The sequence below is a fragment of the Heptranchias perlo genome, chromosome 32 (assembly GCF_035084215.1).
Source record: "Heptranchias perlo isolate sHepPer1 chromosome 32, sHepPer1.hap1, whole genome shotgun sequence".
NCBI classification, from domain to species: domain Eukaryota; kingdom Metazoa; phylum Chordata; class Chondrichthyes; order Hexanchiformes; family Hexanchidae; genus Heptranchias; species Heptranchias perlo.
This window is the reverse complement of record NC_090356.1, coordinates 30008304-30032463: the sequence shown is the minus strand read 5'-3', so window position 1 is coordinate 30032463 and position 24160 is coordinate 30008304. Positions and strand designations below refer to the sequence as shown.

Sequence of the window (24160 nt, the reverse complement as noted above, 5' to 3'; positions counted from 1 at the left end):
GTGTGGTAAGTGTAGCATGCTTGGGAGGACTATGGACCTATGGTTTCCAAAGCTCTCCACACCACTGGGGTTTTGTGTGTGTCATTTCTGGGTCTGTTGTAGGCTAATTGATAGAGATTGATTGCTTTGATTAGTCAATAACTCCATTATCATCGTATCCTGCGAGTAGCAGGGTGGTAGAAGGCGAACTAGATGGGACTTGGTCTTTTTTCCTCTAGCAACTTCTATGTCCCTATACTCCTCCAAACACCTAAAAGTTGCAAGATATTGAGCAGGAGCATCCAAACTGGGCCATGTGGACCTGAAAGGTTGACAATCGAGATCGTGAAGCCAAGGTAACTCAGCTTTATTTGCTGGTTTGTCCTGTTTCAATTTTGTGGGCCTGGAGGTGTGGAAAGTGCTGTTTTTAGCACTATTGCCTCATTGGTGGCTAAATCCTAAATCAGGATACTAAGATTGGTTAGCACCAGCAACATAAGACATATACAAATTAATGGGGCATGGATTTAAACTTCACGTGTGGCCCACAAGGCTCCATGATAAGCATCTATGCAGCCCACAAAGACAAAAAGCATTGACACTCCTGAAATAAGCCAATAATTGCGCTAAACTCCATTCGCAGTGCGGAACCACTCGAGATAGGGACACGGCTCAGAGACAGGGCTCTAACACTATAGGGCCAATTCTGTGATCCATCCTCCCACCTAGTGAAGCTCTGTGCTGGAAGTGCAAAATTACTCCTTGTACCTAGGAGCAAGGTGGCTAAAGATAGCTCAGCTAGCTACGCATGGTAATTGTAGAGTGAAACCATCTACATGTCGGAATGGTGATGCTTAGCTGTAGAGAAATCAGAGAACAGTGAAACAATCCTGAACAAAGCAGGTTGTGAAATTGGTGATTGATATCATTATGAATCTTTATTATCATAAAAGGAAAAGCACAGAATTTTTTTTAAAAGACTACACTTCTTAAAAATGTCAATGTAAACGCCATATAGAAATATTACTTAAATAGAAGTTACGAGCTCAACGTGATTTAAAAATACATCTGCTTTTTTTTTTAAAGCTTTGTAATAATTGTCCAGAAGGTACAATACCTGAAAAAGAAAGTACAACGTGTAGCACCAAAAACAGAACAGAGGGAAGTTGTTTTCTGTCTGTTAATAGATAGGATCAGTTATTCGTTGCTGCTCATCCAGCTTTATGGGGCAATCCCATTGTTAATAAACTCACATGATCTCTGCTCTCAATAGCAAATGGTCAATGCTGATTTAGACTTGTTGATAGTGAACATAAGCAGAGTCAAGTATGTTCCAAAAAACTACCAGGAATACAGTTTTTATTGGTATCTGAACCAGATGATTTAGCCAAATGTTTCAAGTCAGTTGCCTGTTTGAAACTTATTTTGACTCTATCCTTCAACAGTAGGCCTCAACTAGTGGAGAGATCCCTGATATTGGGATTAGGAACATAGGATCAGGAGTAGGCCATTCGGCCCCTCGTGCCCGCTCCGCCATTTGATAAGATCATGGCTGATATGTGATCTAACTCCGTATACCTGCCTTTGGCCCATATCCCTTAATACCTTTGGTTGGCAAAAAGCTATCTCTGGTTTTGGTTCAGTTAGTCAACTTTACATCCCATCTGGTTCACCAGTGTGTGCATGCACCGTGTCCATTAACTTTCAGCTGGGCCACCCGGAAAGGGATTCCACCCTCCAAGGAAGTGCACGAGACTGATTTCCCTTTGCCAGTTTGCTTTGCCTTTGCTATCACTTTTTAATGTCCTTCTTGGAATGGGAACTCTTTCTTTAGGGGGATGGGGAGGGGAATATTCACCAACAACAGTGACCATCTTATACTTCTTTTATCACTAAAAGCCATGTGATTGCAAGTTGTGACCGAGTTACTTAACTTTGTACAATTCATTGGTAAAACTTTGGCCCAATGCTCTTCCTCATCTCTCTGCATATAAAAGGCCTCATTCTGAGAAACAGCTTAATTTTTAACGAGAACAGGAGAGAAATCATAAATGACATTAAAAGAGCTCCAAGTCAAACAACGAACCAAGAGGCACAAAGAGAGAGCTCCTTACATTGAGGGTGAACTACATTCAAACAGGAAATGCAGCTATAACACTGGCATCTACCTGACAACGTGGAAGATTGACCAGGCAAGTAGTAGCCACAAAAAGCCGAATAAATCGAGCCTGGCCAATTACTGTTCCAATAGTCTTCTCCTAATAATTAGTGAAGCAATGGAAGGATTAACCAACAGTGCCGTCAAACGACACTTTCTCATTGACAACCTGCCCATCAACACTCGGATCCAGTTCCACTAGATTGATCCAGACATGGCCACAAGGGATGAATGCCAAAGAATGTGAGAGTAGCTGCCCTGACATCAAGACAGCATTTAATTGCATATGGCAACTAGGAGCCCTAGAAAAACTGGTCAATGGGGGTTGATGGGAAAACCCTTCAGTGGCTGTAGTCATACCTTACACAAAGGAAGATGGTCATGGTTCTTGGAGTCCAATCATCGCAGACATCACTGCAGGAATTCTCAGGGAAGCGTCCTTGACCTCACCATCTTCAGCTGCCTCATCAATGACCTTCCCTCCGTTATAAGATCAAGAGTGGGTGTGTTCACTGATGATTCTACAGTGTTCACCTGCACGCTCAACTCCTCCAATATTGAAGCAGCCCATTCCAGCTTACAGCAGAACATCAAGGCTTGGGCTGACAAGTGGCAGGTAACATTTGTGCTACATACCGACAGATAGTGACGATCTTTAACAAGAGAATGCCCAGCCACCTCATCCTGACCTTCAACGGCACCACCATCGTCAACTAGCCCAGCGTCAACATCTTGGAGACCACCAGTAATTGGATCAGCTACATCAACACTGTAGCTACAAGAGCAAGGAGGGGGCTAATTACTCTAAACAATTGGCTCACCTCCTGTCTCCTCAAAGCCTTTTCACCAAGTACAAGGCTCAAGTCAGGAGTGCGATGGAATACTCATCGCTCACCTGTTAAGGTGCACCTACAACAACACTCAAGAAGCTCGACACCATCCAGAACAGAGCAGTTTGTTCGACCGTTTCACAGGACTCAACATCCACCGCTGGTTCCCTGTGACTACAATACGTACAATAGGCGGGATACACTGCAGCAAATCACCAAAGCTGCAAGTCGGCCAATACTTGTGTTGAGAGAAGTCCTCTGCATTTTGGTTCACAAGTGGCCATAGCAGTGGTAGAGACGTGAGGTGAAGGTTGTTGGGAGTGGGGCGTGGGGGAGGGGGAAATGAAATTCAAGTAGTTCCTCAGGCAAATGAAACTCAGATACAGTTACAGGCAAAAAAAAATCTGGATGTCACCTGGCAATTGCCCTAATGAAATTTCAATCAATAAAGGATGGGATTCCCACCAAAGCATGGTGCTCACTAATCCTGCATACTGAAGTAAGTACAAGAGAAGATTGAAAGTTTACTATGGAATGAATTGAAGATCACAGAAAATTATATGGTCACTGATTAGGCCTCAGCTGGAGTATTGTGTCCAATTCTGGATGTCAAGGCCTTGGAGAGGGTACAGAGGAGGTTTACCAGGATGATACCAGGGATGAGGGACTTCAGTTACGTGGAGAGATTGGAGAAACTGGGACTGCTCTCCTTAGAGCAGAGAAAGTTAAGGGGAGACCTAATAGAGGTATTCAAAATTATGAGGGGTTTTGATAAAGCAATTAGGGAGAAACTGTTCCCTCAGAGGTCATGGATTCAAAATAAGTGGCAAAAGAATTAGAGGGGAAATGAGGAGAAATGTTTTCACACAGAGGGCTGTTAAGATCTGGAACACACTACCTGAAAGGGTAATGGAAGCAGGTTCCATTGGAACTTTCAAAAGGCAATTGGACATGTACTTGAAGAGGGCTAATTTGCAGGGAAAGAGCAGGGGAGTGGGACTAATTGGACAGCTCTTTCAAAGAGCCAACACAGGCATGATGGGCTGAATGGTCTCCTTCTGTGCTGTAAGATTCTATATTAGTTTGTTTGGCAAGTACTAGCTACTGACAAATGTATTAACTTTCCAGGTGCCCTTCACGGGTCCAAATAGCACTGAGGGCTCATTAACCAAATTTCTCATCCAAGGTAGATGGAAAAGGGGGACTAATAACATGATAACTGAAATCAATTCATACAACTGGAACATCATCCTAATGGATATCAGACAACATCTTGGCACCAATGAATGAATCTTTTCAGCTTTAAGACAGAAGCTTTCGACAATGTTTGTATGCTAGAAGGTAACCCTACTTGGTTAAGCTCATTCTCTCAAGAGCCAGACCAATAGATGAAGGCTCTCATACCTGGAGCACCTTCCTCAAAATGTTTGTGTGAACGGGATCATCTATAAACGTTGGGAAAAGCTTAGAGTGAGAAAATCCAACGGCCAATGGGGTGAATTGCCTCTGCTCAATAATTAGTGAAAAAGTGAGCCATATTTGCATAGTATCAAGGCATTAGGAGGTGGAACAAATTAAACTCTTTGGCCCAAATTTTCTGTGGTCCAACTCCACCACCTGAAGTGTGGTGTGGCGAGATTTGTATTTGCTTTGTCCCAATGCAAGAGAGTCAATGGTCCAGGGAAGAACAGGATGAAAAAGTTTTTTTTATAAATTGCTGGTTGACTGCGACTGCTGAAACTGGCCGTTTCAAATTTAAATGTTGTGACTGGTGCTGCAGAAAGTTCTGTAATCTTGGAGGATACAGAGACGTTCCCTCTTCAATGTGGCTCTGCCAATCCTTTTTGGATCATTCTTATTAGTGGGCCCTATTCTCTTTCTAACTTGGAGGCAGAGGCTTGTTTCACGGAGGAATGCAAACTCAAGGCTTCTTTAATGGAGGGTCGAGAGTGACCATTCTTGCCTGGCCCTCCATTGAATTACTCAACTACAGGAGGCCTGGAGCAGAATTTACACCTCTGGAGATAAGTCAAAGTCAATAAACAATGGAAGCAAATATTTCGAATGTCTGAGGAGGATCCATTACATTAAATGAAGATCTTAAAAGCAGGGACCATCACCACTTGGAAGACAAAAACCTACACAAACCTGGACCTCAGTCAACTGAAAGTAAGAAAAGTGCATCAGCCAAGTGCTGGAATGAGAGCTTTAAACAATCAAAACTTGCCAAAAGCAACAGCTGGAGTACTGTGTGCAGTTCTGGTCGCCACACTACAGGAAGGATGTGATCGCTTTGGAGAGGGTGCAGAGGAGATTCACCAGGATGTTACCAGGGCTGGAGCGCTTCAGCTATGAAGAGAGACTGGGAAGATTGGGTTTGTTTTCCTTGGAGCAGAGGAGGCTGAGGGGGGACATGATTGAGGTGTACAAAATTATGAGGGGCACAGATAGGATGGATACTAAGGAGCTTTTTCCCTTCGTTGAGGGTTCTATAACAAGGGGGCATAGATTCAAGGTAAAAGGCGGGAGGTTTAGAGGGGATTTGAGAAAGAACTTTTTCACCCAGAGAGTGGTTGGAGTCTGGAACTCACCACCTGAAAGGGTTGTGGAGGCAGGAACCCTCACAACATTCAAGAAGCATTTGGATGAGCACTTGAAGTGCCATAGCATACAAGGCTACGGACCAAATGCTGGAATATGGGATTAGAGTAGACAGGGCTGATGGCCGGCGCGGACACGATGGGCCGAAGGGCCTCTATCCGTGCTGTATAACTCTATGACTAAAGCTTCACAGAATTTCTGTAAAGCACAAAGAATGAGGGATATTTTCTTTTGTTCACTAATTTTAGCAAATATAAAATTGGATGCAAATATAAAATGCTGCTCTCTGCTGTATACTAATTAGTTTTCTTTCCCCCAAAGTTGGAGATGAAGGAAATTACACCTCCATGTGGCTTTTAAAGATGTAAAGTTACTGATTAAAATGACAGGGAGAACATGGATAACAGTCAGATGGGAGATAAACAGCTGAGATGCCTCAGAAGATGAAACAGGTGTTGTGAACAGCATCTGACCAACAAGTTACCACAGGATCAGACAGCACAAAGCCATGAAAAGGGTCTTGCATTAACCTCTCCCCTATTGTTGGATAATTATACATGGAGAATAAGGAATGGTGAAAATAGATTACTTATTTGGGATGATGATTTAAAAAAATCATGAATCCAAAATATATGTGTGTTTTACAGTCTGCCTTCAGTGCTGCGTAGTTAGTCGAGTAATGCAGCAAAGTTTTATTATACACAGTACTACGTTTAAGTGGCCATATGTGATGTTATTAGGTTTCATTTTCTATTTGGCAAAGCTAACTTGCAAAAGGGAGATTTCAATCCCAGTTTACAAAAAGTTTTAAAATTATCTTGAGAAAAAAAAAGTCGAAACAGCATTGATTACGTGAGGTAATTACAGATATCAAGAGGACATGGGCGAGTGAAATAAAAATGAGCCTGAAGTTCAGCCCAGATGCATGTAGAATCAGAAGTTTGCAATTCAGTCTTTTTACCTTAGTGTTGTCTTGGAGTTTCTGTACTTGCGCACACTGAAGACATGACCACAAAGATGGGGCTAGTTGACCACTGTAATTAACTGATTGTTAAATCTACATCAGTCTAAGGGACAGAGGACATGGAATACAACGAGACAGCCCCTCAATTTAAGGGGAATGATTTACTACCCTTCTGCAGGCCAACCTCAAGCACTCCACTGAAAACACCCTAATTTAAAATTAAATGAAAGAATGTGTGGAGGTACAATATGATGCCCACTTCCTTTGGGTACAGTGATTGAATATTTGAATCAAAAAGAGACTGACTTGTTGAATTCAATAAATTATTAATCCAGACAGCTTTCTGTACAGATTATTCCAATAAAACAAATGGAAGGAAACCAAGTACGCCATTTGTATTGAGGTAGTTATTTGCACCTCATTACTGTTTGAAATGAGCTACATTTTACTTTCACAAACTACATTACATAACACCTTCAAAACTTTTGACAGTTTACTTTGTAAGTCGCTTTATAAAAATAAGTGCAAAAGAATCTCGATCAGTTCTCAGTGAATCTGTACGTTACACTTGATTCTCAAGCACAAGACCAGCTCCTGGATGGAAGTGTCTGTTCACAAATTTCTCATTAAGATGAACTCTGAAAGATAGCACAGAAACTCATCAATCTGGGATGATTTTTATTGGTATGGCCAGGCGGCCCAGTGTAATATAGAGGGGCAGGTCCTTGCTTTTCCCATTCGAGTTGGAATAATGCTGATATCCTCCTCGCAGTAACTGCAGGATGTCTAGTGCTGTCGCTTTTTTAGTCTTTTTCTTTCTGCCTCCTGCCAGTTTGTTTCTTGGGGTATCATCGCCGTCACATTTTTTAGTATGTGACCCACTTATTGGTCGACTTTCAGATCTTTTCAGTGACTGTGTAGTTGCTGGGAGCATCGTGGCAAGTGTCAACCAGGTTTTGACATTTTCAAAGATCTTCCTTGCAGATACCAATGTTGACAGCGTTCTTGCTTTGTCTGCGGCTTTACGCTGTGCTGTCACTGGGGATAACGTGGTAGCACCTGATATAAAGACAGCCTTTCCTCTCCTCTGGCTGGATGCAACGCTACTATCTGTTGATAACGAGTGTTTGATTTTATGCTTTTGAGACCCACCTCTGTTACGTGCTGTTGCCGGAGAGGGTTTCACTGTAGTATGAAGATGTTCTGTGGTTGTTTTACCACCAGACTTTGTATTATCCTTAGATTGTGCAGTTACATTTTTACCAGGCTTTGTTTTATCCTTAGATTGTGCAGTTACATTTCTATCAGGTTTTGATTTAACCTTGGACTGCCCAGTTACATTTTTACCAGGCTTTGTTTTAGCCTTAGGCTGTGCAGTTACATTTCTATCAGGTTTTGATTTAACCTTGGACTGCCTAGTTACGTTTTTACCAGGCTTTGTTTTATCCTTAGGCTGTGCAGTTACATTTTTACCAAGTTTCGTTTTACCTTTGGACTCTGTGATTGCTTTACCACTAGAGTTTGCTTTACCCTGAGCCCTAACTGGGAACGTTGCATTATGTACAGTTTCTACATACCCAGGTTTCACTTTCATTCTCGAAACCCGTAGACGGGATTTTGTGGGATTCTCCAGTACAGTGGTAGGGACTGGTTGAGTGGGCAAATCATTAGGCTCTATGTTGACCATAGTCATATTTGAATGCATTGTAAATGTTGTAGACGAGACTAGTTCAAGTGCGACTGCAGGTTTCACTGTTATTGTTGATATAGCTGGAGTGGGGACCTGCTTGACAACAGCTCTGCCTTTACCAGATAGAACTGAATTTTTACGCACAGAATTAGCAGGCACTACAAATTTCTTGTTAACTTGGACTTGGCCTGTGGATTTGACACGTGTTTGTATAATTGTCAGAGGAGCAACAGTAGCAGCTGCTTTTCTGTGAAAGTGAAATGCTTTGCTTTTTATTTGTGCTGTTGTGCTGCGAGAGGAACTTTTAACAGAAGGTCTTGTGGAAACAAACCTTGAAGTTTCGTTGTTTTTTTCATAAAATGTTGGCTTCACTTTAGATTTCGTTCTGGAACGTACTCTGGTGTACTTTGTAAATAGATTCGTAGGAGAGCTAGTAGTAATTTTAGTATGATTTGGTTGATCACTATTGGTGAGTGAAGTCCTCTTCTTCAGCTCAGAAATTTCCTCAGCCAAAGCTGCAAAACCATCAATAAGAATCTCCAGTCGTACTTGCAAAGCGGTCAACTTGTCATCGACATCTATATACTTCCACTGTAGTTCAGAAATCAGTCTCTCTTTGGGTGGGGCTGACAACATGCGGGTGAGGTTCTTCAACTGCAAGCTTAAATTATTTTGCCTTTTCTGTAAATGCTTGAAGCTGTCTTTAAGATCCAAACCTGTGTCCTCTAACATTGTCAGTCTTCTGTTGAAGCCAATGAGGGATGCTTTCATCAAGTGCCTGAACTTATAGGTCCTCCGTTTCGAGGGGGTCTTGACCTCTGACTGAATTTTCATTGCTGTTGTTGGCACGGTAACTGCATTTGCACTGGAAGTGTTGCCCATTTTCCCTACATCACCAGTTATTAGACCAGTGGTGTTACTGGTCACCGAAGATGTCTCTGGCTTACCAATACCATTCTGATCTACAGTTTCCATTGCAGTGCCATTCAGTTCTTCTGCACCATCTCTGGGCCCAACTTCAGTAATGTTCTGACAGTCAACTGGAATCAACTCCTTAGACGCCAGCTTTACTGGCTGAATCCAGTCTTTGCAGAATTCTGTCAGATTTCTTTTTAAAGGATTAAAGGTCTTGGTCAGCAAACAAATACATCTTTTCTTTCGTTTAAGAAATATTTAACACTGAATTTGACAATTTGGTCTCTGATTGGTAGCCAGTTGGTTAGTTTAAGTCGGTTTCATTTTAGACAGGTTTCTTTGAGCTGTTTTACTTGAGCACAAAGACTGAGTGGTGAAAACTCTATTGTTTGCAACAATAGACATGTTTCAGTCAAGTAGTTTTTTTTGTTATATATATATATATATATACTTGTGTGTCAGTGTGGAAAGGCTTTATGCAACAACCTGCAACGTTTGCAAGCCCTGACCAACAAGTAGCCAACATGGTAGCCCCATGTTAGTGCACAGGTTAGTGAGCAGCAGAAGCAGAGCAGCAAGAGCTTGATTAGGCAGTGATTAAAGCAAAGGCCCCAGACTAGTCCGTGCATGAAGGTCCATTGTCTTTCTTACACCAAAATCTGCTCTCACCTCAATGTAATCCTCAAAAAATTACCACTATTCCAAAACCAAACCCTCATACTGAATCTTACTACATTTTGCCAGGCTGTCGTAAGCTCAAAAGCAAACTGAGCTCTCAGTCACTTAGAAGGCAGCACTTGAAAGAATACAAACCAGGTCTAACATTGTTGATTTGTATACAGATAATTCAAAACTACCCAATCATGATTCATGGACTTGAAACAAACAGAAGCATTAACTCAACAGAGAGAATCCTAGGTCCTGGAGAATTTCACTAACATTAGCTTTGAACAACTAACTTGGCAACTCTGGTCTTGATTTCAAGAGTGTTTATTTTTCATCTCAATCGAGCTGGCCATAAAATGGCAAGGAAATGACTAAAAAGCACAACATATGGAGTGAGCTTCTGCAATTTCAGCTGACCAGTAGCTTTTAAAAAGTCTGCTTGAAATCTCTCCTATTACCTGCTATATTATAAATGAGGCCTTCAAGACAAAACCCATTTTCCAGTTGAATTGGGTGAAGCTCAAACAACAAATTGAAGACGTCAGCTGTGGTGAGGCTTAAACCGATAACAAAGGGCTGACTGGAGCCTATCCCGGGGGTTAACAGTGTAGACAAGTCAGGCTCTGTTCAGTTAAATAAAATGTCTCCTCGACGCAGGATAACTGGAGAGTGCATTTTCATTCCACTGAGTGAAAAATCTTTGGGAAAATCCCTGGACACGGTAGTAGAATCAAAAACAGACACAATACATCTGAATGTTATAATGGGAGAGCTAGGGCATTATATTAGAAAAGTACCTCTTTAATTTCACAAATGGCTTTAACAGTGATTAATGCTGGTAGCACTACTTTCTTCACTCTCCATAGTGAAACACTGAAGGATATAACTGTCAGTGACAACAAATGAAACTTAGAGATATTTCTATCACTGTCCTACAAAAGATATTAAATAAACATCAAAGTAGTGCGGGAACATACCACACGTGTCAAAAAAAACACTAACTACGTACATGGGGATCAGGCCGGCGGGAGGAGAGGGGAGGATTTACAGGTGCGAAACCCGGAAGTGATGTAGGCAGGTCGCGATCGCACTGATCAACACCTCTTCCTGGTTTCATGCCTGGCAGAGAGGAGCTACCCATCCGAGAAAGGGGGGGGGGGGAGGAAGAGGAAGATTGGAGTGGGGAGGGATATCGGACATCAGTGCGGGGGGGGAGGGGGTGCAGGCGACATCGGTTTTAAGGTATGTTTGTTTATTTTTTTTACAACGGGAAATGTAATTTTATTTATTTTACTTAGTCTATTTTTGCCTGGTTTCACCAGGCGTGAATCGGAAGCCGTGGGAAAGCCGCCCAGGTAAGGTTAAAATCTTTTCAAGTGACCAATATACAAAAAATAAACTACCTTAAGTACCTCAATGAGGTACATTTGCCCCTTTAATTATCGACCCTCCGGATTTAATTGCCGGCGGGACTTTGGGCTTCCTGATCCGGGCACACCCAGATGCTTTTGGGTCGTACACGTTTTTCAGCGGGTTGGAGCCGGGATTCCCTCCCGCTCCATAAAAATGTGATTTTGTTTGGCCCCCACCCGGACTTGGCAGTTAAAGTCCTGCCCATGGTGCCAACCGCTGGACTAAAGCTAATGAAACTTGACAGTAGGGTCTCCAACCCTGCTGAGCCACTCCATTGATATAAATTACAGGGAGGGTCCTGCAGCAACTCCACTGGGGGGAGTGGGGGGGACAACTCCAAAGCACCCCCAGGCCACGTTAGAGCCCCCCAACTCAGGGTCATCAATCTGTAGTTAGGGAAATAGATGTTTGCAATGGAGCCACTCTGGGACAATTCCCCTACCTGATGTCACCAGGGCAGCTGAACAGGGACATAGATATGATTTGAGGGTCTAATGACAGCTGGAAAACGTTCATTCGCAAAAAATAAAACTCAAGCACATTTTGGGTGAGTTTTATCATTTTCTTCTATAACTGGGGCGAACTCCTCCCTCAAGATTTTCCATCGCCTTTTAACGTTTAAAAAAAAAATTACATAGAATTTACAGCGCAGAAGCAGGCCATTGGGCATAACATGTCAATGCCAGTGTTTACTCCACACGAGCCTCCTCTCACTCTACTTCATCGAATACTATCAATATATCCTTCTATTCCTTTCTCCCTCATGTGCTTATCTAACTTCACCTTAAAAGCACCTATGCTACTTGCTTCAACTACTCCATGTGGTAGCAAGTTCCACATTCTAACCACTCTCTGGGTAAAGAAATTTGTTGTTTTATTGATTCCTCATCCTCTGTCTCCACGTTAGGTACTTAGATGGATTTTAACAGCAAGGGCACTGTGCCAATAGCTAATAATTATACACCCGTCAGTCTCTTCACTCTGCCTGGTGAGCTGCCACAGCTTTCGGCCATATAGTACACAGTAAGCATCATAACCGAGACTTGCTTCTCCACAGGTTCACTGGGATGTTGGGAGGTACTTCATATTGCAAAGACTCAAAATTGTCCCATTACTTCTGTCCTTCTCCCTTCCCAACATATATGTGGAGAATAACATCTATTTGTTAAATCCTCTACTTAGCACCATCTCTTAAGTTATTTAGTCTGTTACCAAGGAGGTGACTTTAAGGAAAGTATGGGGATGACATGTTTATGTTCACTCCAGGGCTTGTATGGATAATTTAGGCTGACACTTCAGTGCAGTGCTAAGGGAGTACTGCATTGTTGGAGGTGCAATATTTTTTGGAAGAAACATTAAACCTGTTTTTAAGTAAATGTAAAAGATTCTGTGGCAATATTCAAAGATCAGGGAGAGGTCTCAGGTTCCTACAGTCTTCTCTCAATCAACACCATCAAGAACTGATTAACTGGTTGTTCATCTCATTTACTGCTTGTGTCACCTTGCTGTGTGCAAATTGGCGGTTGCTTCTGCCAACGTCATAATGGTGTCTGCACTTCAAAAAGTAATTCATGGAGGGGAAGCACTTCGAGGGTGTGATGACGAGCTATACAAGTGCAAATTCATTCTTTTATAAAGATAAAAGAACTTGCATTTATATGATACCTTTCATGACCTCAGGACGTCCCAAAGTGGTTCACAGCCAATGAAGTGATTCTGAAGTGATGCCACTGTTGCAATGAAGGAAACGCAGCAGCCGATTTGCACATAGCAAGGTCCCACAAACATTGCGGACACAATGACCAGATAAACTGTTTTAGGTGTTGCTCGAGGAATAAGTATTGGCCAGGACGCTGGGGAGAACTCCTCTGCTCTTCTTCCAAATAGTGCCATGGGATCTCTTAGGTCCACCTGAGAATACTACCTCTGACAGTACTACACTCCCTTAGTATTGCACTGGAGTGTCAGCCTAGATTATGGGCTCAAGTCTCTGAAGTGGGACTTGAACCCACAACCCTCCGACTCTAGAGGTGAGAGTGTTACCACTGATCCAAGGCCGACACCTAATGATCCTTTATTTAAAATGGGAAACCTGCCAGTTGCACAGCAAGAACTCATTACCATCTTATTACAGGGTGGGAGATAAATGAAGACACTGCAGGCCACCATAGCTTTAACTCCATTTATAGAAACACCACTGTCATGCTTCCAAAGTTGCACAGTTACAAGGAACCAATTCTACATCGTGATAAAATGCTAGAACAGACACTATGTAAACATCATTAAATTTCCAAATCTAGAAATGCTCATCAAGATGAGGAAAGTCAGATTTGAGGAAACTAATGTGCCTTGGTCACTAGAATGGGTGTTGAGCATTCCCAAGCCCGCTACATGTCTACTCTCATCCTACAACTTAACTCCAACCTCAGAACCTCTATATGTCAATGTAAATGTTCTATTTCCTATTCCAGCTATCCTAATGGTCTCCGAGCAAGACTACCAATTTGGCACCACACTGTTTTTCTCTATAGGTCCATGTCCATTAGGAAGCTGATTGAAACTGCCTCAACTCTCTTTGCAAAAGACTATAATTGGTGGAGAGAGGGAAGGATCAGCCATCACTCTGGGCTGGATTCACACTCAGGTCCTGGAGGAAAAAACTGTTGCTACTGCACCAACCAGTACCCAAAACATTATTGTAATTGCTGTTAATTGTCAAATAGGAACATAGGAACAGGAGTAGGCCATTCAGCCCCTCGAGCCTGTTCCGCCATTCAATTAGATCATGACTGATCTAAATCTTAACTCCATTTACCATCCTTGGTTCTGTAACCCTTAATACCCAAGCCTAACAAAAATCTGACATGGAAGTTTTGAAATTTTCAACTGACCTAGCCTCAACGGCTCTTTTTTGTTCGGGGGGGGGGGGGGGAGGCGGGGAAAAGAGTGTTCCAGATCCCCACTTCCCTTTGTGTGAAGAAGTGCTTCCTGACATCACCCCTGAATGGTCTAGCTCTAATTTTAAGGTTAAACCCCCTTGTTCTGCACTCCTCCATCGGAGGAACTAGATTTTATCTACCCTATGAAATCCTTTCATCATCTTAACACGTCAATTAGATCACCCCTTAATTTTCCATACTCAAGCGAATACAAGCCTAGTCTGTACAGCCTGGCCTCATAATTTAACCCTTTTAGCCCTAAAATAGCAATGGGCTGATGTTTTACAGGGGCCGTGGGATATGCCTGAGACCAAGCGAGCTTGAATAGCAATTTGTACATTGTGTGTCCATGTGTTTACAGTGGACGGGACGGGGTGGGTACGGGACGGGACGGGGTGGGTACGGGACGGGACGGGGTGGGTACGGGACGGGACGGGGTGGGTACGGGACGGGACGGGGTGGGTACGGGACGGGACGGGGTGGGTACGGGACGGGACGGGGTGGGTACGGGACGGGACGGGGTGGGTACGGGACGGGACGGGGTGGGTACGGGACGGGACGGGGTGGGTACGGGACGTGGGTACGGGACGGGGTGGGTACGGGACGGGACGGGGTGGGTACGGGACGTGGGTACAGAACGGGGTGGGGACCGGACGTGGGTACAGAACGGGGTGGGGACCGGACGTGGGTACAGAACGGGGTGGGGACCGGACGTGGGTACAGAACGGGGTGGGGACCGGACGTGGGTACAGAACGGGGTGGGGACCGGACGTGGGTACAGAACGGGGTGGGTACCGGACGTGGGTACAGAACGGGGTGGGTACCGGACGTGGGTACAGAACGGGGTGGGTACCGGACGTGGGTACAGAACGGGGTGGGTACCGGACGTGGGTACAGAACGGGGTGGGTACCGGACGTGGGTACAGAACGGGGTGGGTACCGGACGTGGGTACAGAACGGGGTGGGTACCGGACGTGGGTACAGAACGGGGTGGGTACCGGACGTGGGTACAGAACGGGGTGGGTACCGGACGTGGGTACAGAACGGGGTGGGTACCGGACGTGGGTACAGAACGGGGTGGGTACCGGACGTGGGTACAGAACGGGGTGGGTATGGGACGTGGGTACAGAACGGACCGAACGGGACGTGGGTACAGAACTCAAAGAGTGTGATATCATCATTTAGCTATTATAGCTTAATTTTATTTGGCCAAGTTCTTCAGTACTTTTCTACCATTAGTTGAAAGCTCAGGCCTCCAAGTGATGTCAAGCTCCAAAACCCACAAGCTCAAAAGTTAATAAATCTGTTGCTTGCAACTAAATTTAATTTACACCCAGTGTGAAAAACAAAAGCTATACTTTTTAAATAGCATCAGACCAGGTAGCACGTACACATTTTGCTTTCCATGAATGAAAGTTTGCAATTCCGAAAGGACCATGAGAAGAGACAAAAATGCACAGCAAAGACCAGTACTACAGTAAGCCTTCAGTACAGAAACACAAGAGAGTCCAAGCCCACCAGAAAGCACCTGAAGATCATCAACCTGCAACAATACAGGAGTTCCCACAACACAAAGCATCACCTCCAACTAATTCATGCAGAGCTCTTTGGAAAGGTTCAAAATATCTGGTTACTATAAACCCCTTTTCACAGAAGCTGAAAGACCAGTGTCTTGGTCTATGTTGGTCAAAAGGAAGTTCCAGCCATCAGCTGTATTCAAAGGCCGACAAGGAATCTGTTCTAGATCAGAGACCAAGCTCCCATTATGGCTAAAAAGTATTCCCCACTTCTTCCAAGACCCTTACAAATTTAGCAATGAACCCAAGATTCTCAGGACATTCTCAATGGTGATGATTGAATGAATGGGGAATACACTAATGGCCGTTAAAATCAACTCAACAGACAGCCGTTCTGCCCTTCCAGCTTCTGCCTCAGGGAGTGAGGTAGTTATTGAGTGTTTCCTTCCAGTAATGTCTACTATTTAAACCTCGGCTTCTCCCTAGACTCTCAACATATAGCATGCAGAAGATCCTATTTGTCTCTGTGGGTATATACTTCTATAATAACCAATTCTCAATATACTACACCACATTAGCAGCCAGTCATCATTACGTTTCAGCTCACTGGCACTTATGGAATCACCCAAGAGCAATGCCAACCATAGAACAATTCAGTTTCCGACAGATATTTTAGAGACATCATGTATCATTGGTTTATTTTCTCTATATAAACTCACATAGTACCTTTCTGCTTATATTACTACAGTTGATGAGGCTGTATTTTTCATATATTACCTTTCTATAAGTCATAATCCTGCATGCTCAATGTACTGTATAGAGTTTGGGAGAAGCTATATGTGAGTTGTCTGCTTTCAACAGAGGTTGTGTGGTGTCATATTCCTGATAAACAATGGAGTTCTGCCTTAAAAGGGTTTTCAACGTTACACTGCTTTCTTTGCAGGAAGTTACCAGTGCAAATAGTGACACACTGCACAAAGACAGTTTATTGTTAACTCAACTTTAAAATCCCCATATCCACCACGATTGAGATGAGCCACACACATTCTCGTTAGGGCTCCACGCCTTCAGATAAAAAGGGACATTTACCCCATCTCTATCTGATAAACTGTGTGCTTAAACAATACTTCTTCAACTCTGACAGAGAAAACCTGTTTTAGTTTTGAAGTTGCTATTGCTACCAAAGAAAGCAGCTTACAATTGAAAATCTTAAAACAGATCTTAGCTTTTTAAACTGAATCTCCGAGTCAATGGATAACAGCAAGTTTATTCTAGTCATAAAATTACTAGTCGAAGTACAAAGAACCTGCCGTTAACTCGGGGATTCACTTTATGCAGATTTGGTTAAATTGAACCCTTTCACCGGAGCACAATAGTTAGAGCTAAACAAAATGTTTCCTGGATGGTAACTGTATTTGAATACGTTTGTCTAGTTTTGGGAATTTTCAACTGAAGCCTTGTGGCATTTAGTGTACAATATGAATGTAAAAGAGATACTCAACTGAAGCAGAACTCGATACATACTACCAACCGGTGAAGGGGTCAGTACATCTGATTGAGATGCTGGTTCATGGAAATGACACCACTCTGGAAGCAGCCCCAGGACTAGATTAAATAAGTGGGCCCTTGGGCTAATTTACCTGGAATACCCACTTAGGAAATATTGCAAAGTACAATAAAAACAGTCATGATAAAGAAAGACACAAGAGGGTCTGGTGGACCATACCTTTCGCAGTTTCTTCCTCCGTAACCGTTAGGGCAATGATCACAAGTCACCTGTCCATCTGTGTCCAGGAAACAAGACGAGGAGAACCTGAGTGAAAAATAAAACCATTCAAAAAAAAAATCTGAGTTAACCACTTGCAACAAGAAGATTTTAAGATTTTCACACTGGTTACCCAAGTGTGATGTTGAGTGGCCCACATGTAAGTGAAGAGCATTTGAAAAATTTAAATACATTTATTAGTATTTTTTGCTGGTTTTTAAACTGAAGTTTCACCATACTTGTCCACCTGCAAAAAGTGTTACAACCAATGTGGAAAATGCTCTGCCTTTTGTAGCATTCTAGCTCAACCTGATTTGGCTGGAATCACTGGCCCAATGAGCGGGTCAGATCGTCAATCACAAACTGCTACATGGCTAAGCCCACTTAAAATGACATTTTCACTTCATCTCATGGAGGCTTTGAAAGCAGCTCAGAAACAGAGGGGAATCAATGACTGGAGTGCGCTTGTCTCTGAGCGATGTGCATCAGATACAGAATCAGAACCCTGTCTAATGCACAAAGTATTGTCTTGTGAATTTTGAGAAAGTTCTCTGACCCAAGTATATGGCTGCAGGACAAAATGCTCGGGTATAAATTCGCCTTGGTGGTAGTGCAAAATGGGCGATGGTGAATTGTCATCATGTTTTGCAACAAATCTTGTACTTTGTAACCTTCTCCCATCTTGTTTGGTACTACAACTCAGCTCATTGGGACGGCTTCCTTTTCTTGCTCGCTTTGCTACTTTCACTCTTTCTACCCTTCCATATATGCAGGTGAAATAACTAACATTTAATCATGCTCCATTTGATCTCTTCTGTCAGATCTGCTGCTATACCTTAGCATAACAACAGCCATGATTGAGCCTCCTCTCAAAAATTCTTTCCACCTTGCCTGGCAAGCTTCATCAGTCTGGCACATCCTGAGCCAACTCTGCTCCCAATTCTATAAAACCACTATCACAGCTGTTAACTACAACTTGATAGCAAAGAAGCATCAACTACTTTGTTCTTATTCCTTAAGAAGCCAGACCTCCGGTCCTTTGCCAAAGCGTCTTTCATAATTTCTGTGAATCTTCCTTTTCACCCGCTTCCATCCTGAAGGTACAGTTGCTAGCTCTCCAAGAGAAAGTACTTTTCTCATCCAACAGTCATCTTAATCTTGGTAAAGGATCTCCCTCGGTTGTTTGACCATCATCGGAATCAGCTTTTATCCCTGGCGGGTTGTTTGGATCCTCTGCTCTTCCGATTCCAGTAAGACGTTGCTCCTGATAGAATTCCGCCCATTGCCTTCAAGTTCTATACCTCTAAACTTACCAGTTGCCCTATGCCACTCTTCAATTTTTCTTGCTCCCAAGTCTACCGTATGCTTCTTTTTCGACATTTGCTCCTATTTATACTACCCCTAAGAATTACCATTCTAACTACTGCCCAAGCATTAGGACTGGAAAGTTGTGAAAGCTCCTATTAATTCTTAACTTATCTACTACCTTAAAAGTGCTAATTAACTCTGCTCTGGACGACTGGTCATTCATCTGCCATTGTCTTGGATATCCCCAAAGCCTTTCAGAAGGTCTGGCACTTCTAAACAAGTTACCTTAAATGGTCTCCCATCAAATGTGCGATCTAGTTTCCTCTCAAGTTACTTCATCTATGATGTAATCGATGATTCCTCCTCTTTCATGAGCACAGGAGTCCCACATGGCTCTTTCTTCTCTCCCATTCTGTTCCTTCTTCATCCAATCTTGTCCATTCTTTTGCTGGTGATTCCAGTCTACATCCACCAGGCTCACAGTCCTCTTGCTGTGCAATTGTTGAATCATTGCTAATGGATTTCCTCCAAGCCAATAGGCTGATAAAAGTCTTGCTTCTGTCAATTCTTTGAGGATATAGTTTCTTCATTTCTGTCAAGTCTAACCAGTGCCAGCACCACCATCTTTGATGGCTGCACCTTACTCTTTCTTGGTGAAGAGGTATTTTGGGTTATGGTATTTTATAGAAACTGGACCACAATTGGCTTTTCCTGTCCTGTACATTCCTATGTTTATTCTTGGCCCCAATATTTCCCAGAACTCCCAAATCTTCACCACTGTTAAAGCTGCTTCCAAGAAGCTGGATTTCCTCTTTTGTGCCAAACACTTCTTTTCTGCGCAACAATTGTTAACTCTTCATTAATTCCATCCAAGGCTTGACTGCTCCCATACCTTGGGAGGCTCTTCTAGTAACTCTCTTTCACTCCTGCTCAGGATACACGAAAAAGCTTTTTGTCCGACTAGAGATCCCTCTCTCAGCTCTAGCCTCTAACTTCTCTCTCCCTGTCACAACCATTCTTGTCTATCACCATTTATCAATGGCAAGTCAATGAAGTTGATGCAACACAATGAAAAACTTGCAGGGAACTTTACCAGTTACTTTTAAAAATAAACAGAACTTTTAGTACTATTTAATTTCTTCAACATCATAAAAACCACACTCTTCTTCAGAAAAAAAGCAAATAAGTATACTGAAGAAACAGGAAGGAACAGAACAGTTACAAGCAATGGGAGTGTAAAGAACTGAGCTACAATCCTAGAATAGGATCTTATTCAGACTCAGAGTGAGAGGCAAACCATGTGCTCATTCAATCAATGAAGGATTCCAATCTCGAAGAACAGGCAGTTTCCCAGGTAGCTTCCTCCATTTGGATAGTGAGCGATTCATAATTGCACACAGAGGTCGAAGGAAAAAATATTAAAATCGGTATAAATTGTAGAAAAACAAGGTTTTTTTTAAAAGGAAACTCACTGATTCGAAGGAGTGGTTCCTGGGCAAGGGCAAGATTTACAGTCATTTGTTGTTCCACCTCTGGCATCCCCATAGAAACCTGGCTCACAACGTTCACATTTGAGGCCCTCGGTGTTGTGTTGGCACCTCTGTAGTCACATAACAAGAAAAAGAAACTTCAATCACAGCTGGTAACAGTCTGATAAGATTATATTCTGATGGAATATAAAAAATAAAAATCTGAAATAATTTGTAGTGCAGACAAGAGTATGCAGCAAGAAACAGCAAAATTGCACAGATTTCCACACAAAGGGACACTTTCAAATGCACCCTCCCTCGATACAAAACTATTCGTGGGAGACGAAGGAACATGGTCTTGTGTCAAGGTAGCAATTATATGTGAAGCCTGTTTAAAATGTGGTATTAATTTCAACTACTGTTTAAATGTAATATTGATCAATGGCAGATTGAATGTTGTAATTTCAGACACGTCACAGAATAGCAGACTGAAAGAGCAAATTTAATGTGGCTAAATTGTATCATTATCAATTGTAGCACTTATTCATTCATCAAAATTGATATATTGACATTGATCAACTGCAGACTCCCCATTAAATAATAGCCCTGAAGTGGAAAGAAGGTCATGGGGAGCATTTTTAAAAAATTTATGCTACTCTCCCATTTTATAATACACTTACACATATGGCAGAAATTTGACATTTTACTAAAAAAACCATCAGTTTTATTGCCTTGAGCAGGGTCTGCCTCCTCGCTAGGCCAATGACGTCACCAATGGAGAACATCCATGTAACTGACTGGAACACCTTTGTGGAACTGCCACACTGCAGATTTCAGGGCATCTTGCTCAACATATCCATACCAGTGCTAAAATTGGCTTGGATATTACTTCCTTCCATGTATAGAAGGGGCGAGTACCTTCAACAAAAAGGTACTCACCATAAACTTTCACTCCCTTTTAACCAAGTATGAAATCCAATTTAACTACTCGACTGCAAAAAAATCTTTGATAAGTTTAATACACTTAAAAGGACACAAATTTTGGGACCATTTAAAAGCTGGAAAATAATGGCGAATACAGTGTAACTTTTCCAAGTAAAAATAACAATACACCCAAAGTAGTGGTGTAAAGGAGCATGTTTCATCGAGTGATTGCATGACTTGCTAAACATGCAGCTATCAAAGTCAATCATGGGTTGCAATATTGTGGAAAGCATCCTTAGCTTTCAGCTACTTCCAGCCCCTCATTGTTTCAATTAGATATCCTCAAACTCTGCTGCAATTCAACACTCTGAAGCAGTCACTGACTCTTCATGTGGCCAAGGCTAGGTAGCAAAATCAATTGAAGACACAAAGGGGATCATTTTGACTTTGTGCAATAGTGTAAATCGGGAGATAGTGCAGCCCGTTATACATCTCTCCCCATTTTTATTTCCATTGATTTCAATGTGCAGCAATGAAGTCAAAATTACCCCCAAAGTTTCTTGAATCTGCCTATTTTAAGACATGATGTGGAGATGCCGGTGATGGACTGGGGTGGACAAATGTAAGGAATCTTACAACACCAGGTTATAGTCCAACAGTTAACAGTTGGACTATAACCTGGTGTTGTAAGATTCCTTATATTTTAAGACAGATTTGTTACAACCCAAATGTTGACTGAGTTCCAATTCACTGTGCGGGAAAGTTTAAATTTGCAGCTATAATTCCCTATCTTAGCAGTGCTGTCATCGTGGGCACCAAGTAAAGGGCAGGCATACTACACAGGACAGGAGAGAAAGCACAAGTGTCAGGTGTTCCAGGCATTGTTGCACAACTCCTAGAAAATGATTATAACATTACCCTTGACAGAAGTTTGAGAGTAGAACTCTGGACTTGGTTGAGGGAAAGGGTGGGCTCAAGAATAGGAATTAAATTAATTACTACTTGGCTACAATGTTATATTTGGGTCTGCAATAATCCTGTAGAGACAAAACAGTATCTGACTACTGGTGTCCCCATAATAAAAGGAAGGGCCAATTACCTATGAGAACTGTTGAGACAATAAATGGATGGGATAATTCTAAAGATTAGAACGGATGTAACATGGGCTGGACTGAAAGCTCTGGTGATAGAGCGCTGGACTTTAATTTGGACAGTTTTGGCTAATTTCTATGGGTGACTTTTATTAGCCCAGAATTAGTGTGGAGATAATTGAGCGACACAGCAGGAGTGTATCTGGAATGAACCATCTGCTCCTGAATTTAAAAATAAAATTTTACAGCAACAAGACAAATATGTGTTAGGAATATATGGTACAAAGTAAGTTTGTGTGATTGGGCTTCTTTATTTGGATTAGTATTTATATCATGCGCAAAATGTGCTATAATATTTATAACTGTCGATGTATGAAAAGTTTGCATTATGAATTTTTTTTTTTAAGTAAACCCTGTGTTGGATTTTGTTTATTATTTGTTCTCCAGATGTGGGCAACGCTGCCTAGGCCACATTTATTGCCTGTCTCTAGTTGCCCCGAGAAGGTGGTGCTGGGCCTTCTCCTTGAATTGCTGTAGTCCTTGTGGTGATCGTGCTCCCACAGTGATAGGTAGGAAATTCCAGGATCTTGACTCAACATGCATAAAGAAATGGTGCTCCACATCCAAGTCAGGATGATGTGTGACTTGGAGATGATGGTGTTCCCACAACATTTCTGCACTGGTTCTCCTTGCTGGGTGAGGTCGCAGGGGAGAGAGATAATCTCAGCATAACGTTGGTGAGTTGCTACAGTTGGGATCCTGTAGATTGTTCATACTGCAGCCCCAGTGCGCGGATAGTGAAGGAGGTGGATGCTGAGTCCAATGTCAGGGGCACCTGGATGGTGTTCAGCTTCTTGACTGTTGTTGCAGCTGCACTCATCCAGGTGAGTGGTGAATATTCCATCAAACTCCTGACTTGAGCCTTGGAGATGATGGAGAGGATTTGAGGGGCCAGGAGTTGAGCCACTCGTGACAGAGTACCTCGTGACAGCAGGTCTCTGTCCTGCTTTTGCAGCTAAGGTATTAATATGGCTGGTCCAGTTCAGCTTCCGGTCATTGATGACCCCCAAGATGTTGATGATGGGACACTCCCGGATAGTGGTGCCATTGAAGGTCAAGGGGAGATGGCTGGTGTTTCTCTTGCTCAAAATGGACACTACCTGCACTCATGTGGTGTGAATTTACCTGCCACTTCTCCGGGATACAGTAGTGTAGTGGTTATGTTACTGGAATCCTAATCCAGAGAATGTGAGTTCAGATCCCACCATGGCAATTTGAGAATTTCAATTCAATTTTTAAAAAGCTGGTATCAGTAAAGGTGACCGTGAAGCTGAAGGATTGTCGTAAAAACCCAACTGGTTCACAAATATCCTTTAGGGAAGGTAAGGACGGCAGGTTTCCTGGTCTGACCTTCCAGTCCCACACCAACGTGGTTGACTCTAAACTGCCCTCTGAAATGGCCGAGCAAGCCACTCAGTTGCATCAAACCATACCATAATAAATTCAGGCCTTGCCGGTGATGAATAAATAAAAGAATCGCCCAAGTCTGGATGTTATCCAGGTCTTGGTGTAGATCGGTATGTGCTGCTGTCATTATCAAGGGAGCTAAAATTTTGCTGAACACTGGATTTATTTAAAATCTAATAAGTTTCCTGAGTTTACAAGTCAGTTCATTAACTGACCCAGTCAGAAAGTGCGGATGGAAACTCGCCATGTGCAGTAGCAGGTGTGAGTGGGACCCTGTGAATTATCACTCTACACAATACAACAATAGACCTCCAGCACACTCACTACGCCATCCTGGGAAATGTTTCTAAACTGCTAAGGTGACAAGTTCATTACCAGCATCATATACAGGCTGTGCCACAAAAAACTATCAATCAGAATGAGTGCGAAGAGATGGAGGGATTAAAAATGGAGACATACACAGA

General features: G+C 42.6%; 1 protein-coding gene across 1 annotated transcript in view; it reads right to left on the bottom strand.

The window, feature by feature from the left end:
* Positions 1 to 24160, bottom strand: part of hspg2 (heparan sulfate proteoglycan 2) — a 473886-nt gene that overhangs the window by 228895 nt on the left and 220831 nt on the right. Inside the window, 2 exon segments of the mRNA XM_067970061.1 lie at positions 17399 to 17485; positions 20218 to 20345. Of these exon segments, the coding sequence (XP_067826162.1) occupies positions 17399 to 17485; positions 20218 to 20345 (215 nt within the window).